The 18,905-nt window shown below is 35.8% G+C and overlaps 2 protein-coding genes across 11 annotated transcripts in view; one reads left to right on the top strand and one right to left on the bottom strand.

Moving 5' to 3' along the window:
• The window catches only part of LOC142358570 (BTB/POZ domain-containing protein KCTD12-like), a 554,440-nt gene that overhangs the window by 258,321 nt on the left and 277,214 nt on the right, over positions 1-18,905 (bottom strand). The gene's annotated exons all lie outside the window — the stretch shown is intronic.
• LOC142358558 (tubulin polyglutamylase TTLL5-like) overlaps positions 1-18,905 on the top strand; it is a 100,036-nt gene that overhangs the window by 16,965 nt on the left and 64,166 nt on the right. For 8 of the 10 annotated variants that reach the window (XM_075409960.1, XM_075409953.1, XM_075409951.1 and 5 more), the window contains 7 exons: positions 6,589-6,657; positions 6,732-6,759; positions 6,857-7,061; positions 7,184-7,198; positions 13,503-13,523; positions 16,002-16,043; positions 16,879-17,491. In XM_075409960.1, the coding sequence (XP_075266075.1) occupies positions 6,589-6,657; positions 6,732-6,759; positions 6,857-7,061; positions 7,184-7,198; positions 13,503-13,523; positions 16,002-16,043; positions 16,879-17,491 (993 nt within the window). The remainder of the gene's footprint in view (positions 1-6,588; positions 6,658-6,731; positions 6,760-6,856; positions 7,062-7,183; positions 7,199-13,502; positions 13,524-16,001; positions 16,044-16,878; positions 17,492-18,905) is intronic. The other 2 variants (XM_075409956.1, XM_075409958.1) reach the window with 2 other exon arrangements.

Here is an 18,905-nt window from a genome sequence, read left to right as displayed (position 1 = left end):
TCATTAATGAAAATAAGCAACAATTATTCAAAAAAGAAAAATGCAAAATTATGTAATACTTGTTTTTTTTTCGAAAAAAATTTATTTCCAAAGAGATAAAAGCCATTAGTTATAAAATGAAAAAAATTGAATAGGTTCGTTTATTCTTACAAAGGAAGCCCTCGAGACCTGCAATTATCCAGAACAAGTCTTACGTCTACAAAAATAACGTCAAATATGACAAAAATTAATTTACTTTTTTTGTGAAAAACTCGTGTCGAAGCCAGTAGAGTCATAACGAATTCTTTGAAAACATTAGATTTTCTGACACCAATCCCTTTTGACACCTTCCCTTGACAAAAATAATATCATCTTTAATCTTTAATTAACGAGACCAGGTAACAAACAGACAATAAAAGGAACAAAATTGCGAAGTTGAAATGTTTTTTTTTTAATTTGGAAAACAATTGTTTTCAAAGTCATGAAAGCCATTATCTATCTTCTAATATCGGCGCATCTACTCGTCCAGGAAAAGCCAATCAAACTGAGTCATTGTACAGGAAATTTAGTACGACTAAAAAGACCAAGTAAAAACGACAGTTAAAGACAAAATTATAAAATTCAATTAAATTCTTCGAGGAAGTACTGTCGAAGCAGTAGAGAACCACAGTCTATCTTTAAGGATTTAAATATTATCAATCGAAAAAAATCAAATATTATTAATCGCAAATACCTAAAATTTTTTAAAAATGTGAAATCTAGTATCAAAGCCAGGACACCATAACTTAAGGCGTAAAACCGCAATAAATACTAAATTGGAATTCAGCAGAAAGAAGGAGCACTCTTCGATTGCTGACACTAAGCCACAAGTTGACCAAATTAAGAGAAAATTGGAGGCAATGTTCAATAAACCATTTTTCATTTAAAAATCAAATATTCTCAAAGTCAAAACGACCATAAACCTTCAAGCAATCAACTAGATACTTTAATTTTGAGCTAATTAGGAAGCCAATAGGACCTATCACTAGTGAGCTTCGATTCGAAATGTTCTGTTATTAAATTAATATAAGAAAGATCGACTTTTTTTTTAAAAAAAAAAGACTGACAACAATCCGAATTATTTTTGGATTGCAACGGTCCAAGGTTGGTACAAAACTAGTCCTGCTAATGCTGATTGTCCATTAGGAATATTTAATTTTTGGAATGTCATTGATATAGATATTTTGTTAGTTAAAAAATCAAAAATAATTGCTGCGTTTTTGATAATCAACGATTAAATTTTGCAAAAAACGGCAAAGTTTTATTTACAGAGCACTCTCAACGGAAGTTGAAGTGGAATTAGCCCCTATTCAGTCTACAAAGATTGTGTTTGGGTGTGCACTTCCTGCAAAATTAATCAGAGTGGACTAAAAAAACTTATTTGTGCTGTTTTTGATGAAAAAGTCTAAATTTTGTGAAATATTTAGCCGGAATTTGACAAAAAAATTCAATGAAAGTAGCCGACAATATATTTTGTCTTTAAACGTAAAATCAACAACTTTTTCTTGAACAATTTTATCGAAATTGGCAAAATTTTAGTTAAAAATTCCGGAAAAAGGTGAATGTAATCAACGGAATTCACTCTATTTTCTCGAAAGTTTAAACCTCGATATCTCCCTGTCAAAAACGAAAATAAAAAAATCTTTTTATTTCCATATTCTACGCTGGACGAGCTTTCTAATGATACCAGTCTCAACTCTCTACGATGAATATATCGATCGGCCAAAATTGACTGAACAAAAAAACCCATTTGAGTATATAGTTCCCCCCCCCCTCAAGAGGGGTCGGAACAATTAGCGTTATCCTGTTTAATTTACACCGCTTTGGGTCAATTGAGTGCATCATGCTCTAATTAATTGCCCTCGAACGCAGTTTGAAGCAATTATGGTGAACATGTTGATCTTTTTTTAATGCAAAATTTTTGCTTGACCATTTTCTTTTCAAGTGACCTACGCCCTTGACTTTTTGTTTTGCGAGATAGATTTCTTTCATGTACAAGTGTCAGGAGCTGAAATCTAGTGACGGCAGTTCAATACTAAAACTCAAAAACTCAATCGAAGAGTGCATCGAAATGGCTGTAATTTCACTTCAAATTTTAGAGGTTATAGTGGTACATCATAATCTCCATTGACCTCATTTGAAGCCCCATTAGTGACTTCAGTTACTTCCTCCCCCGCTGACTAAAGCAGGCTGCATTAGATTACAGCTCGCACTAGTCCTTTGAGAGCAATTCTTCCGACGTTAGTCGTTTTTGTTTAAAGATTCTTTTTGGAATGCTCTAATTTTTTTCATCTGATTTTTTTTAGAAATGGTTTTCCCAATTAACTCATTGTCCGTTCTAGGTCTAGTTGTTTGTCAATGAAAATTCTTTGAATTGTACGTCAGGACTTGTCCTGCTATGTTTTTTTTACTTCGTCGAACTTTCTTTCGCTTTACCATTTTGCCGCTTTTTCGACATTTTGCGTGAAATCTTTTTGACTTCTCTAGGCTAGTTTCTCTCTTCTCTCATTCTGCTAAAAGTGAATTTGAACATCAGTTGCTCAGCAAAGCAATTCAAAATGAAGAGAGTCGGTATAAAAAATTGAAGTCAGAAATAGAAACGGGATAAACCCGTAAAGCCCAATTTTAGATGCCCGCTATTTGAACGTCGTTCCTATAAGTCTTAGTTACCACCTCTAATGCTTATTGGTGTTGATTGTAGCCCCTGTAGCCTCTCTCTAAGAAACAGAAGTATGTTCAACTATGAAATGCCATCAAAATAAATCGGACTTAAAAAATATTTTTGTACAAAATTTTTTTTTTTTCAATATATTCTATTCGTTCAATCCCAATCATGCTTATTGGAATCAACGGCGGCTATTTTCCGGCAATCTGCCGGGTATGTTTATACTGTGCGAGTATTTCTGTGGCGCAGTTTTAATTGGCGAAATGAACATTTTGTCCAGTAGCTATTTTTTGAGGATATCATTGCCTACTAAACAGCGTGTCACTGTGTTCTGAGAAATTTGGTTTAGAATAGAACCGAGTAAGTGAGAGTGGAAGTTAGTGGCAGCAAGCTAATTTAGTTTAAATTGCTTAAAATCTGGAGATATTTCGTCAGTATCCGCGATTGGAAATTTTGTATTTGCATCAAAAACAAGGGCAAATACAACAAGGGCAAACAATTCTATAATTTGATAAAGTTTGAATCCTTCCCTTGTCTCTTTTCGCTAAAATTCCTTATAGCCTCAAACTTGTTTTCGAGTTTTTTTAGTAATTACTATACATTGATTTGAGATTCTCATATTTTCTCGAGGGATGAGCTATGGGTTACTGATAATCAGCAATTAGTCGTTTTAACCCACAGTTAGTTAAACGAGTCTCTTTTATGCAGTTGGCCAATATTTTCTTTTAATTTTTAATAGCCGCGTCAGCAATTCCATGCGGCTATTATTGCGCTCCTACTCTCTTTTACTTCGTCTATCAGATTTTTGTCTCGTCTTACCCTGACTTCTATGACTTCAGTGACTTCTACTGCTTTGCAGTTAAAATTTGTCTGCGTGACGTCATTTCTGCTTGTAGGTCGATTCCGTGACTTGCCTCATTCAAAAAAAATGACTTCTGAATTCACTTATGGAACTTGATGAACATTTACTAGTTAAAGATCAATAGTGTGCATCTAAGTAGTGCCAAACTTATATGCCCTAATTCTTGATTATTAGTCTTGAATTTTTTATTTCGAAAATCAATTTTGAAAAAGCTCTTTTAAGGTTTTTTACTTTTAGACCGTATGTGTATTATAAAATTTCAGTACGTATCTAACCCAAAAAATCTGGTGGTCTACTAAAGGACTTTTGGTCAATCTGCCTATCTTGTTTATTTAGTTGTTTCAATTCATGGAAGGCCACAACCGTCTATCGCGGCTATTTTCGGGCAATCTGCCGCCTCTGCTTGATTAATGCAAGAACTTCATCTATGAATCTTTTGCAGCCTTGGACATGCATTTTTGTTTAAGTAGCCGCCCTCATCTTAGTTGGCTACTATAGTTGAACTATTTTTTTTACTTCGTCGAAGCAAAAAGTTTGTTCTGCTTCACCTTAGATCACAGCTTGATCAACATTTGATTTTCTTTGAAATCTCTACGCTAATTCTACTCTTTCATTCTGCTAAGTCCTTGTTAACATCTCTGATGCTTAATGGTTTTGATACTAGCATCTATATCCTCTCATTGAAAGACAGGAGTATGTCCAACTACAAAATGACTTCAAAATAGTTCGCACTTTGAAACATTTTGTAATAAAAATTTCTTGTTTGTCACGATTGGGTTCATAGGAAGTAATGATGGCTATTTTAAGGCAATCTTTCCGGTTTTTTTATTATATTGCTGTGATAGCTGAGTGAAGCTATAATTGGCGTACTTTTGGTTTTTTGTTCGTTTATCAGGATATTTGTCACGACCAGTGACGGTATGCTCAGGTCAAATCCTTTTTCTTTGTCGTTCATGGAACTGTGTTCGTGGCGTTGTTTTTCAGTTCAGTCTAATTGGAGCAAGCGTTTTGTTCTTTCCATTGCATAACTCCCTGGCCACATATGACTAACTCGCTCTCAAAACCTTTTTCATGATTGCTTTCCTCGTGTCTTTCCCTCATTATTTACTTTAATGGAATGCGTTACAGTTGATTGAGGATATCGAACGAAGGTTATTTGAGGGAAGCTGGTAGAAACAACACTTGTCATTAAAATTCCAATTACTCTTTAGCGTAATGAATTTTTCTTTTCGGCATTATTTTAATAGCAGCCCAGCGATAGCTGGGGCTATTATTGCCTCATTTACTGCGGAATATAGTAAGGCTACTCACGAGAATAGATGGCAGAGTTTTTTGTTGCTGTATTTTTGTCCAAGAAAACAAGATAAACAGTTAGAGAGCCCAGTGAATGATTTCATCGGTCACTAAAACTTGGAGATTCTCATATTTTCTCGAGTGATGAGCTATGGGTTACTGATAATCAGCAATTAGTCGTTTTAACCCACAGTTCGTTAAAGGAGTCTCTTTTGTGCAGTTGGCCAATATATATTTTTTTAGTTTTTAATAGCAGCGTCAGCGATTCCATGCGGCTATTATTGCGTTCCTACTCTTTTTACTTCGTCTGTCAGATTTTTGTTTCGTCTTACCCTGACTTTATGACTTCAGTGACTTCTACTGCTTTGCAGTTAAAATTTGTCTGCGTGACGTCATTTCTGCTTTTAGGTCGATTGCGTGACTTACCTCATTAAAAAAATGACTTCTGAACTCACTTATGGAACTTGATGAACATTTACTAGTTAAAGATCAATAGTGTTCATCTAATTGGACCAAGAGTTTTGTTCTTTCGCTTGCATAACTCCCTGGCCACATATGACTAACTCGCTCTCAATAACTTTTCCATGATTGCTTTCCTTGTGTCTTTCCCTCTTTATTTACTTTAATGGAATGCGTTGCAGTCGATTGAGGATATCGAATGAAGGTTATTTGAGGGAAGCTGGTAGAAACAACACTTGTCATTAAATTTCCAATTACTCTTTAGCATAATGATTTTTTCTTTTCGGCATTATTTTTTAACAGCAGCCCAGCGATAGCTGGGGCTATTTTTGCCTCATTTACTTCGGAATTTAGTAGGGCTACTCACGAGAATATCTGGCACAATTTTTTGTCGCTGTATTTTTGTCCATGAAAACGGGATAAACAGTTAGAGAACCCAGTGAACGATTTCATCAGTCACTAAAACTTCGAGGCAGAGAGCTTAGTTTGAAAGATTGAGCTCAGATTTAAAGAATTAAAAGTCTAATTTTCTGCACTAAACTGAGCTTTCTAATTTATGATGCGAATTTTAGGGCAAAGGATTAAGCTTAGTTGGAAATCTAACTTTACTTGAATCAAAACACTATAAATAATCAGCTGCTTCTTTAAGTCTAACTTCAATCTTTCAAACTAAATTCCATGCCTCGAAGTTTTAGTGACCGATGAAATCGTAACGTGGGGTCTCTAATATATACGTAGCGTTTAAAGGACATTAAGTTCTCTTAGGGCCTTTAGTTATTCTCCGTGTATGTGATTCACCGAAACTGTTTTGGAAAGATATAATTTCATGACGTGGCCAAATTTACCCCCCCCCCCGCCCTCCACTTGACCCCCAACCACCTACACTGCGTGCCATCCATAACACAGCGCGCTCACCCCGCGTCCCACCATCACCACTTTCACCGTGTCCCACTGTCACCCCCTTCCCCCACCCGTGCCCACCATCACTCCATTGCGCTACCCCCGCCACTTATCAAGCTAAAGCTAGCCTCCCTAAACCGTAGCTAGCAACGGACAAAGCCAACCGCTCACCAGTTGTTTGAGAGCAATCCTTTACTGATTTTACCAATCTCTAAGTGTACGGTTTACTGAGTTTTTTAATATTGAGTTAAAGCCGTTTTAAAGTAAGCAAGAGCGCTGATAATAACCCATCTTTCAAAGGGGTCAAGTAGATAAGCGAGGGCACAGAATCGCGGGCCTACCTTATCAAATATCTACTTCATCAAATGTGATATCGTTGAAATGTTTGCAGGCGTGCCAAATCTGGAACGGGTGCTCCAGCTAGACCAACATCTGGGTATCCTTCTGCAAATAGACCAAAGTAGGTATTTTTATTTCATGAGTAAATCGATTAGCTTAAAAGATAGGCTTTAATGACTTGTCTGCCCATTTCAGATCGGCTGTTCCTATGTACAGTTTTGAGGTAAACAACTACAGTTATTTATCCTTCGCATAAAGGAGTTTTAAGACAAAAATTCACATTGAAAAACTTACAAATATTTATGAAAAAAATATTTCAGTCTGGAGAGAGTAGTACGAATCCATATAGCTGTGAGATAATTTCCCGAGTACTGCAATATGAACGTAGGCTGATGACACTGGCCGAGAGTCGAGCTGTTTCGGCAGCCAATGGGAACAGGCGGGTGAACTCTGAGAGTGTAGCATTGTCAATGTCCAACACACATTCTAACGAGGTAGCACCAACCGCGCAGTCGTTAGCCAATGGTAAGGCAATTTATGAACTACAATTCTAGTTTCCCAATTTCCCTTCTACAAGTTTCCCAATTTTAATTTATTTTATTGTGGCCGCCTGACATAATTTTGGCCGCCTATTTGATGGTTTTCAGGTACTCGACGTGTTCGTAAGTCGTTTTGATTGCAATCACACTCATGGAATTTGCGCTACTGCTGTTGCACCGAAGAAATATTGCACAAAATTGCAGAGCTACAACGTTTAATCTAAGAATAATTAAGCCAGTTGTTTTTTTTTGCATTCAAACAATGAAGTATGCGTTCTTATCTCAGCAATGTTGGGTTGAGTAACCTCAGGACTCTTTCCTCTGCCAAAAAGCTGTAATAAATTAGGTATTTTGGCTCAAAAGAATTGAAAGTGACTTGTTAATCCCAGTTGCGCTGAAAGATCCGTGACGAATATTTCAGACAAATACCGTTTTCGTCACATGAGGGATTTTAAAAATAAACTCATGAAGTAAACTAAATATTGATTCTGAAGATTTTGTCTTGTATGTTGTCACGATCTCTCGAATATTTTGAGCACGAAAGGCTGTTTTTGGCTAGTATGAACTTTTTTTTCATTCATAATTTGAGTGGCTTTATTTTTGTTTCGCTAGGGTTTGTTGCCTAGCAATCCTCAGAAGCAGTTTTGTTCGAATTTGTACTGCTCTATGATTACTTGTTTTTGTAAGTGACTTCAGTTTTTCACTAATTAGCAGTTACTAATCAGTCAAATAGGTAGATTTTTATTATACTTGACTCAGTTTACTCTCTTAATGACTTGCAGATATAACGAAAGTAGTGCGGTTTTTAAATTTTGTCCTATTTTGATGTTTTATGACAAATAGGTTCTTTAGGTCGGTACCAGTTGAGCCTGAAGGAAAAGAAAATTTCTTTTTATCTACGACATATTTTGTGTTATGTCTGATAAAAATATTGATGTTTGAGACAAAGGTTTATCGAAAATTTATCTATTTGAGTTGTAATTTTATCCAATTTCGATTATTTCTCTGTTGGGCCCCCATTCAAAACTGGATGGTTTTAAGTCGCAATTGCTCAATTCTGCAGTTTTCTGTTCTAAAAAACTATGGCTGCTAAAATTTAAGCACTCTTTGAGTTAAGTAAGAGTTTCATTATTCTTTGTCAGTTATTTTCCCAACTTTTAAACGTTTCTTCTTCAATGACCGAATAAATTCTATTTTCTTTGGCCTTAAATATAGGTTATGCTCATCGTTTATTAGTAGCCGCGTCAGCAATTCCAGGCGGCTATTACTCTGGCTTCTTGGAGTTGAATTTTTCAAAGACTTCAGTGACTTCTACTACTTTGTGTTCGTGACGTCATTTCTGCTTTTAGGTCAATTGTGTGACTTATCTTAATCAAAAAATGACTTCTGACCTCATTTATGGGACTTTATTTTATGAACATTTACTAGTTAAAGATCAATAGTGTGCATCTAAGTAGTGCTAAACTTATATGTCCTAATTCCTGAGTAATAGAGTCTTGAGTTTTAATATCGAATATAAATTTTGAAAAAGCCTCATTAGGGCTTTTTCCTTGAAGAGCAAATGTGTCTCATAAAAATGACGCTTCGAATCTAACCCGAAAAGTCTAGTGGTTTATTAAGAAACTGGTGGTCGATCTGTCAATCTTATTTCTTTAGTTGTTTCATGGTAGGCCACAAGCGTCTATTGCGGCTATTTTCCGGCAATCTGCCGGCTATGCTCATTGCATTCCAAAGTTCTCTCATTTTCTGGCAGATTGCTACTTTAAAATTTTTGTTGTGTGATTGGCTGTTTCTATAGAATTTTTGTTGGACTGATTGACGAAAATGTGTTCATTTCAATTGTTAAAATATGTCACCAGGAGTCTTTTATGGTGATGTTTTTTTTCGAGATATGTTTGGCGGCAATTTTTGATAAAGGTTGACAAAAAGTTGGACAAATTGGCACTTTGTGCAGCAAAATTTGTTTTGCTTCATTTTAGTTCACAGCTTGTTCAACGTTTGTGATTTTTTTGAAATCTCTACGCTAATTTTACTCTTTCATTCTGCAAAGTCCTAGTTAACATTTCTGATGCCAAATGGTTTTGATACAAGCCTCTATATCCTCTCATTGAAAAACAGGAGTTTGTCCAACTACAAAATGACTTCAAAATAGTTCGCACTTGGAAACATTTTGTAAAAAAAATACTTTTGTTTGTCACGATCGGCGTTATAGGAGTCAATGATAGCTATTTTATCGCAGTCTTTTGGGTTTTTTTTAAAATTGCTGTGATAGCTGAGTGAAGCTATTATTTGCCGACTTTTGTTTTGTGGTTTTGTCGTCAGTTCGGTCATGGAACTGTGTGCGTAGCGTCGTTTTTCAGTTCAGTCTAATTGGAGCAAGATTTTTGTTCTTTCGCTTGCATAATTTCCTGGTCACATATGACTAACGCGCTCTCAAACACTTTTTTCATGATTGCTTTCTTCGTGACTTCCCCTCTTTATCTATATATTAATCGCGTGAACACATCAGGCGGCATGTTTTAGAGGCATCACTGATGAGCTCGTTTTAACAGTACTGCCGAAGAGCACGGTTAAGCAGTTGCCTAATTGGGGTTAATGACCGAAAAAGTGTGCTTTAAGGTCATTAACCGATTAATTTTTCTAAAATGTCATTGACCCAAAAATGTTGCAAAAAGGTCATTGACCAAAAAGGTTTTGCCAAAAGGTCAATGACCCAAAATGGTGCTAAGAGGTCGTGTCATCTACCGAAAAATGCTTTGCGAAAAAGCGTGTTATCAGAATTTATTAAAAAGACAGTAATCGGTGCTGCAATTAACCAGGAGAATAGTGTCGAAAAAATCATCGGCCAATTAGTTTTTCAATAAAGGGTTTGAGACCAGAAACTTCTTCAGAAAACGATCTTTGACCGAAAAGCTTTTGATACTGAAAAGGTAAATGATGGAATTTGTTTCAAGACAAAGAGGGTTTTGTGGCCGAAGAAAAGACATTGTTTTTCGTAATTCATTGTCAAAAATTGTTATTGATGAAAAACGTGGTGTTGAAAATTTGTGAAGGAAAAGTCACTCACTGAAAACGTCATGGATTGCAATTTGGATTATGGAAATTTGTTTTTTCATAGTTTCACTGTACGAAAGATATTTTAATACAGATGAAATCAGCAAACAAAGTGTAAAAGACACAAAAGCTGCTGATGCAAAATCCAAAGTTAGGTGCCGAAAAATATGTATGAGAAAACTGAGGTCTTGAATAAATACAAATTTTTTAGCACCCAGTAGAAGACTTGTTTACATTAAGGGTTGTTACTAATAAATTATTGCATACAAAACATGATAAGGATATAATCTACCCTCTTTAATTTTTTCGAAGAAAATTTTGTTGGTGGCATTAACCAGCACTTTAACTTTATGAGCATTCGCAAAGGCTTGCCAACGATTACTTTTTTGAGCACATTCATTGTCTTGGGCACATCCACCGTGTTGTCACTAGCACATTCATCCTTTTTATGAGAACCAGAATTCATTGTCTCACCCAGGATCATCTGGTTTCTCTTCTTTTGAACTGTGGTATCTCTATCTCTTCAGTTCCTTCCTCTATCTTTCTTTTTTCTGTTGTTTGATCTTCTGTTTTTTGCTCTTCAAGTTTTCTCTAACTGTAATATTTTTGCACTCAAATTTTTGCTTTTGTTTTTTGCGCCTGCTCACTATCTCGCTGATCTTGTACTTTCTCTCTCATGAATGAGGCTTCTTTCTTTTTTCTGTCCCATTTGCCTTCATTCTATCGCTTTCGTTTTTTTTGCGTACTTTTTCTCGATCACTTTCTTTTTTCCTCCTTTCTCTGTCTTTTTCTTTTCTGGGCTTTTTGCTAACTTCTTCTTTTCCTTTTAATTGCCTGGTTTTGATTGTTTTTTGTGTCCTATTGTTTTTCTTAGGGTGGGTTCCTGATGTTATTATGGTTTCTGTTGCATTGTATTCTTTCTGTTCTTTCCTCTTTCGCCAATTTCGATTTTTCGTTCTTTTTTTTTCTCGTTGATTCCCATTTGGCTCCCCTTGGCTTTCTCCCAGACTCTTGTTTTTTTCTGATTTCCTTCACTGCTTTCAACCTTCTTTTGTTCTGTCTTTTTGGTTTTTTCGTACTTTTAAACCTATTTGCTCTCCACTCATTATATATTTCTGCTGATATTGATATCTCTTTCTCTCCCTCTTTATACCTCATTCTATCTGTTTTGATTTTTAATGCTATGTGAGAACGTCTATTATTCTTAACTCGCATAAAACTTCTCTTTTACAAATTTTGATCTCCATTTTTTGTTAGTGTGTCCAAAATAGTTTTGCAAAAAAATTCATCGAAACTTATGCATGTACACCAGCTATCACGAATAAGTTTTCAATGGAATATCAATAGTTAAAGTTTCAATATAAGATGCATTCAGATAGCCTTTACGGACCTGCTATTTTACTTTAATGGAATGCGTTACAGTCGATTGAGGATATCGAATGAAGCTTATTTGAGGGAAGCTGGTAGAAACAACACGTGTCATTAAAATTGCAATTGCTCTTTAGCATAGTGAATTTCTCTTTTCGACCTTATTTTTTAATAGCAGCACAGCGATAGATGGAGCTATTATTGGCCTTCTCTTGGTTTTTTTTATATCGTCAAGATTTTTGTTCCGACCATATGACTTCAAAGTCACTTCATATCTGCCTTTTGTTCATTCATTAATGCAATTTTTCGTTGCGTGCGTTCGTCGTGTTCGATTTTCACTCTAAGTGGAGATAATTTTTTGTTCATTCGCGTGATGAAGTTTTTGGTCACACGTGACTTACTTCGCTCTCAAATATGACTTCCTCACTCTGAATTTGACTTTAAATCAAAAAGATAAGGTGAAGCTAATGTGTGTCACTCTAATGGAAAGCTATATGAGAGCACCTAACAGAATCAGCAATAAGTTATGCAGATTTGTAATCAAAATATAACATCTCATCATTTAACAAAAGAAATTTCTTTTTTCGTCTTTCTCTTACTATCTTTTTGGGACTGCAGATCTACGAAGCTATTGCGGCTATTTTCTGGCAATCTGCGAGCTTTATTTATTGATGTGTTGAAGCCACAGCTCTGCGAACTTGTCGCAGCTATTGCTTTATAATCTACAGTCTTTTTGGTTTTACTTTTGATGACATAGAATAGCTGATAAAGTCAATCTTAATCAAAATGTTTGCTCGATCGTTTTGACTTCTCGAGCGACTTTTACGCCCTTGGCGATTTGTGTGATTAAAATTGCTGTTATTCACAATTTGAAGCTGCTGAACTCAATTGGTGGCAGTTTCAATTGAAAAAAGCGCCAAAATTGATGTAATTTTTTTTAACTTTAAGTCTTAACAGTTGTATATAGTAACCTCAAATGATGTCATCTGAAGCACCTTAGAATTTCTAAGTCTCCCTTCTAACAGGCTAACCACTTCAAATGAAGCAAGCTGAAATCGATTGGAGCTCCCACTAGTCGTCCGAGAACAGATCTTCCTGCATCGGTTATATTTTCAAGCAGCGAAACTCGCTGGCAGCTTTGTTCACCTTTCTGCTCCAACATTTCTGCTCCACTTTTTTCCGACCATTGACGTCATTCACGACTCACTCCAAATCAGCTTTTTGTTCATTCATCCTTGCAAATATTTTCTTTTGGATAGCTTTGCGTGCTTCTTGACGTGGTTTTTCACATTCACTGGAGGGTTTTTTGTTCGATATCTTTTTTGATTTCAAACTTGATTCACTTACTCTGAAATTGATTTTGACATCGTATTCAGTTGAAGGTTGAGGATTTAGCTTTGCTTAATCGAGACTACTAATTTGAACAAATATTGTTGGCAGAGGAAATTGGTTTTGTATAATTGGCTTACCTTGGCCGCAAAAAATTACAAAAATTTTACTTTCTATAAATCCCATTCGAAAAGAAGGTACGTATTGATAGATTGGTAGTAGGATTAGAATGGGTCTTAAAAAATTTTGGAAAATTTAGGTCAACATTTGATGGTTCTGGTCTCGAAAAACCAGGGCGCTAATTAACGTTCGCCGTTCAGTATATCAACAAAACTTGCACGAGTGGTGTGATCAATGTCATTGGCTGTATTTACATCAGATGCCTCTAGTTTATTTAGAATCATATGCCTTTTTAATCACGTTTCGTTCAAAGCGCTTGTTGGCTCTTCATTTGTATACTTCTCGAATTGAGCTGTAGAAGTTTTCGGCTGTTGGAAATGCTTAAGTGATCAATAGATCTGTTGCCATGTCAAAATATTGACTGACCATGTGTTGAGTCATAAAAACCTTACTTGGAGCGAGGTTCAGCGCTATATTCATTTGCGGCGCAGTTTAGTACAGCGTTCAAAACCCAAATAGTTGATTTAAACTGTGGGGGAATTTTTGCTTGTTACAGACTTCGAACTGGATTCCTACAGTAAGTTCAAGTTGCGTTACACCATTGATTTGTATATTGGAATTAATCTTACAAAGATTTGGATCTTTTCGTCGAAAGGAAATTTTCCATTTAACGAAAATTCCTTTGCAGAAGGATATCTGATATTTGTTGCTCATTGGCTGCGAATAGGGATGACTTTGTAGTTGACATATATTTTGTAGGTTTCTCCCATCAATTTCGTGTTTGATTTTGGAGGTGCGATTAATTGATTTCATTCGGTAATTGAAAGATTCATGTTTATAATTTCACTTTACTCAATTTTTCTCCAGCTTATATATTCTCCAGCTGAAGTAGACGAATCTCTGAAGGTCTCAACGTGTTTGTTGAAACATTTTTACTTACGTCAGGTAGGTGGAAAAGTAGTAAGCGAAATGTTTTCCGAAGAACAAAGAGGGGACAAGGGGAAAAGGCAACTTGGTGGCCATTTTCCGAAAAATCGAGCATACATGCTTGATTTTGTCAGGTATTTTCACGACCCATGTGTTAAGATAAGTGTTGAGCGTGTTAAGATAAGAGTGTTGAGCGTGTGTGGAAACGAGGCTAATTTAGTTCAAATTTGCTTCAAAATTTGATATACGTTCTCACTTTTCGTGTTTTTGGGCATGAAAATTTGGGACAATCTTTTGCCACTCGTTTCACGTCATAAATCACTAGTTTCCACATTATAAGTAACTTTCCACATAGCTAAGATAGTTTTCATTAGACCGAAAAAAGAGCACAATTGGTGATTAATTTCCGAAATTTCTGAGATACTAATTTCTTGGATACCAATTGCGGATTAAGAGGGCAATTATCAATTTTGCTATTACACTTATCATTGTTCGCAAGAACAACTAAGTCTTTGAATTGGGTCTCAGGAAATTACAAATAAAATTTGGGCAATAAAGTTTTAGGCTAATTACATGTTCAAAGTTGTGGAAATGAGTTACGATTATCCGTGAATTTTTGTGACCATTTTAAAGGCCTTTCCACGATATAATTAACCTATTGAAATTGACATTTTTCTTTTTGGTGTGATAATTTTTTTGGTGGGATTATTTTAAAGCCATTGTGCTCTGATGAAAGCAAACCGAAATGTTAATTTCAATTTTCTGCTAACTCATTGAGTTGATTTCCCATTCTATATGGCTTCGGCTTCATATTATAGAAGTGAATTTTCCCTTGCATGTTTCTTAAAATCGAAATATCCATTTGATTCCCTTTTTCAAAGAATGTTTTCTCAAATGAGAAACAATACAATGTATTTGAGATTTTTCGCTAAATTCATTGAAAATCATCGGGGAATATAGCGGTCGTTTTGGGTAGTCTTTAGCAATAAAGAAAGCAATTATTTTTGTCTTCATAGTTTCTTTTTTTGCGATAAAAAATAATGAAAAGATGCTGAGCAATAGCTCGAATTAATATTTCTCCAGTTTTTATCAATGTGAAAAGTTTTAATCAACTTATGCTCATTCTGCTCAAATTCAATAGAAAATTATTTACGGATAACGGCAGGCTTGATTTTAGAAGTCGCTCAATGCTGTTCTGATTGACTTCTGAAAGTAATCTGGAACAGTCATCTCAAACCAAATTTTTTATACGAGTTTTGTTATTTTTTATGGATTTTATTGTTCTTGTTTATTAATAGCCGCGTCAGCAATTCCAGGCGGCTAATATTGCGCTCCTAATTTTTTAATCGTCTGACAGATTTTTGTTTTTTCTTACTCTGGCTTCTTGGAGTTTCAAAGACTTCAGTGACTTCTACTACTTTGTGTTCGTGACGTCATTTCTGCTTTTAGGTCAATTGCGTGACTTATCTTACTCAAAAAATGACTTCTGAACTCACTTATGGGACTTTTTTTTATGAACATTTACTAGTTAAAGATCAATAGTGTGCATCTAAGTAGTGCCAAACTTATATGCCCTAATTCCTGAGTAATAGTCTTGAGTTTTAATATCGAATAGTAATTTTGAAAACTCCATCAGGGCTTTTTCCTTGAAGAGCAAATGTGTCTCATAAAAATGGCGCTTCGAATCTAACCCAAAAAGTCTAGTGGTTTATTAAAAAACTGGTGGTCGATCTATCAATCTTATTTCTTGAGTTGTTTCAATTCATGGTAGGCCACAAGCGTCTCTCTTGGCTTTTTTCCGGCAATCTGCCGGCTATGTTCTTTGCATACCAAAGTTTTCTCATTTTCTGGCAGATTGCTACTCTAAAATTTTTGTTGGGTGATTGGCTGTTTCTATAGAATTTTGTTGGACTGATTGACGAAAATGTGTTTATCTCAATTTTTAAAATATGTCACCAGGAATCTGTTATGGTGATGTTTTTTCCGAGATATGTTTGGCTGCAATTTTTGATAAAGGCTGACAAAAAGTTGGACAAATTGGCACTTTGTGCAACAAAATACTGATCCTCCTTGTTTCATATGCTGCTTTATTGCTAAACCTTAGAACTCATATTTTCTTTCTATTCAGCTCTTGGATCTGAAGTGGTGCGAACCATGGCTGCGCCATTGTGTAAGTTTAGTTTCCAACTAAATCTCTTGATAAATTCTCATTGTTAGAGGTTAAATTTCAAATAGATTGTCTCGCCAAATTAAAACAAAGGTTTTTTTTGGATTATCTGATTTAGCATAGGTTTGCGAGGAAACTCAAGCTTCAGAAACAATATGTTGTTGGGACATATTATTTCTATTCTGCGCTAGTTCGAGTTATAAAATGTCTATGTAAAAGTTTATGTTGGATGCAGGTCCGCTTTGTTTTTAATACGGGCTTTGTTTTTTAATTGCTCTCGAACGAAGTTTAAATAAATTATTGTAAACGTGTTGTTCTTTTTTTTATGCAAATGTTTGCTTGACTATTTTGACTTTTCGAGTGACTTTTACTCCCTTGACTTTTCGTTTTGCGTGATCTAAATTTCTCTCCCATCCACAAGTGTCAGCAGCTGAACTCAAGTGGCGGGAGTTCAATACTAAAATTCAAATGAAAAGCGCCGAAATTTTGTATTTTCTTTTGAAATTTTATTAGTGATGTACAATAATCTCCAATGACGTCATTTGAAGCCCACCACCCTAGTTAATTTACTTAAAGACTGAAGCAGGCTGCAATAGATTTGAGATCTCACTAGTCGTTCGAGAGCAATTAGTAGTACTTCCTGGACCACCGATCTATCAATTGCATATTTACATTTCAAGTGGTCTGCACAAACGCTTTGTTAATAAAGATTGAAGCTTTTTTTTGTTGTGGTACTTTTCTCGTACGTGGACTTGACTTCTTCGCATCGATTGAAGATTATTAATCTTATTGAGAAAAGTTTCCGTGTTTTCGAATGTGATTCAGCAAAATTTTTTAGGTGTGAAAATAGCATCAACAAGCCCTGATAAACATCCTAGTCGATCTAGAAGTAGATTAATGCAAGGTCAAGACAGCTCGGCTGGATCACAACATAGCAGACCACATTCACGTAGTACTAGCAATGGATCAACTGCCGCTTCGAAGAAACATCGAGTACAGCCCTCAACTTCAACAAAAGGACCCAAAAGTGAAAGACAAAAAGAAAAACGACAAACGAGAACAGTCGGCCACGACACGGCTGAGGATGTAAGTGGTCGACGAAATGCCAAAACTGGGGTGACTGTTGGTACAAGTGATAAAAGTACTGAACCAATGCAGATTCAAGCACCAAGACAGGGTCATCGAAGACACCAAGAGATTGCGGTTTACAACGTAAGCGCAGACGGCACTCGAAGTAACAGTCGGTCTGGATCTCATTCTAGATCATCGTCGGGATCTAGGAGTGGATCCCGAAATTCGGGAAGAGGCTCCCGAAGTGGTTCAGGGAGTGGGTCTGGATCGTCCAGCTTCAATTCGGACAATGATAGTCGTGCGAGTTCCAGTGGATCAATTAGTACTCAGCAGTCCAAGGAACAGTTGAGGTCTCTTCTGGAGCAAGGACACATTTTCACGTAAGCTATTTCAAAAACATAATAGACTTGTTATGTCGTAAATTTATCTTCATCATAAATTGCGATGGATTAACCGCCGTACACAAAATTGAAACCATAAAAATTTCCATTTTTTGGAAAGGAAGTCTTACTCAGTTGTAGGTAACGATGCGGTTGTTAAAAATGGAGTGACGTGGGCAACAACATAGTTACCGCATGAAAAATTAACAAGTGTACATGTTTAATAGCCGCCCTCATCTTCTCAGCCGGCTATTATAGCGCTCCTAATTTTTTACAATTCAAAGAATTTGAAATGTGTTGGGGCGCTGTCTTTTTGTTAAGATCTGTTCACACATTTTCATGATTTTTGAAGTCAAATTGGAGTGGTGATTTTGGTCACGCCGAAACAGGAAATGGAGCGAAAAAGCGAGTGGTTTTGCGGCGTGAATTTTTTTTTGCTCTAATTTTAAAGTAGAGTGAGAAAACGGTGTTTGAACAAAATTCGGTTTCTCGATAGTGGTTTTTTGTTCACATGCGGCAATTTCACTCTGATTTTTACCGTTTTTTCAATTTTTTGGATCGGATTTTTTTCTAAATAGTTTTCCCAATCCATTCACAGCTCATTCTGGACCTAGTTTTTTGTTAGAATCAAAATTACATATCTCACTAGTGGTTTTTTGTTCTCCATAGCAGCATTTTGACATTGATTTTCTGTTTTTTTGTTTTGTTTTTTTCATCTGATTTTTTTTAGAAATGGTTTTCCCAATTAACTCATTGTCCGTTCTAGGTCTAGTTGTTTGTCAATGAAAATTCTTTGAATTGTACGTCAGGACTTGTCCTGCTATGTTTTTTTTACTTCGTCGAACTTTCTTTCGCTTTACCATTTTGCCACTTTTTCAGCATTTTTCGTGAAATCTTTTTGACTTCTTTAGGCTAGTTTCTCTCTTCTCTCATTCTGCTAAAAGTGAATTTGAACATCAGTTGCTCAGCAAAGCAATTCAAAATCAACAGAGTCAGAATAAAAAATTGAAGTCAGAAATAGAAACGGGATAAACCCATATAGCCCAATTTTAGATGCCCGCTATTTGAACGTCTTTACTATAAGTCTTAGTTACCATCTCTTATGCTTATTGGTATTGATAGTAGACTCTGTAGCCTCTCTCTAAGAAACAGAAGTATGTTCAACTACGAAATGCCATCAAAATAAATCGGACTTAAAATTTTTTTTTATAAAAATCTTTTTTATAGCTGCGAAGCTGTAAGCTGAGCGTAGCTATATTGCGGTGCTCCTGGTTTTTTTGTTTCGTCGTCTGACGCTCTTTTTTCGTTTTACATTTGTTCACACCTCAAAGCTGAAAAGTCAAATTTTCTGAATGACTTCTTCCTCTCACTAACTGCTTTTGCGCGCGTGACGTTATTTCTCTCTCTCGCTCTC

The sequence above is a fragment of the Convolutriloba macropyga genome, chromosome 2 (genome assembly GCF_964194025.1).
Source record: "Convolutriloba macropyga chromosome 2, txConMacr16.3, whole genome shotgun sequence".
NCBI lineage: Eukaryota > Metazoa > Xenacoelomorpha > Acoela > Convolutidae > Convolutriloba > Convolutriloba macropyga.
The sequence above is the reverse complement of the archived record's forward strand: the minus strand, read 5'-3'. Positions and strand labels throughout refer to the sequence as shown.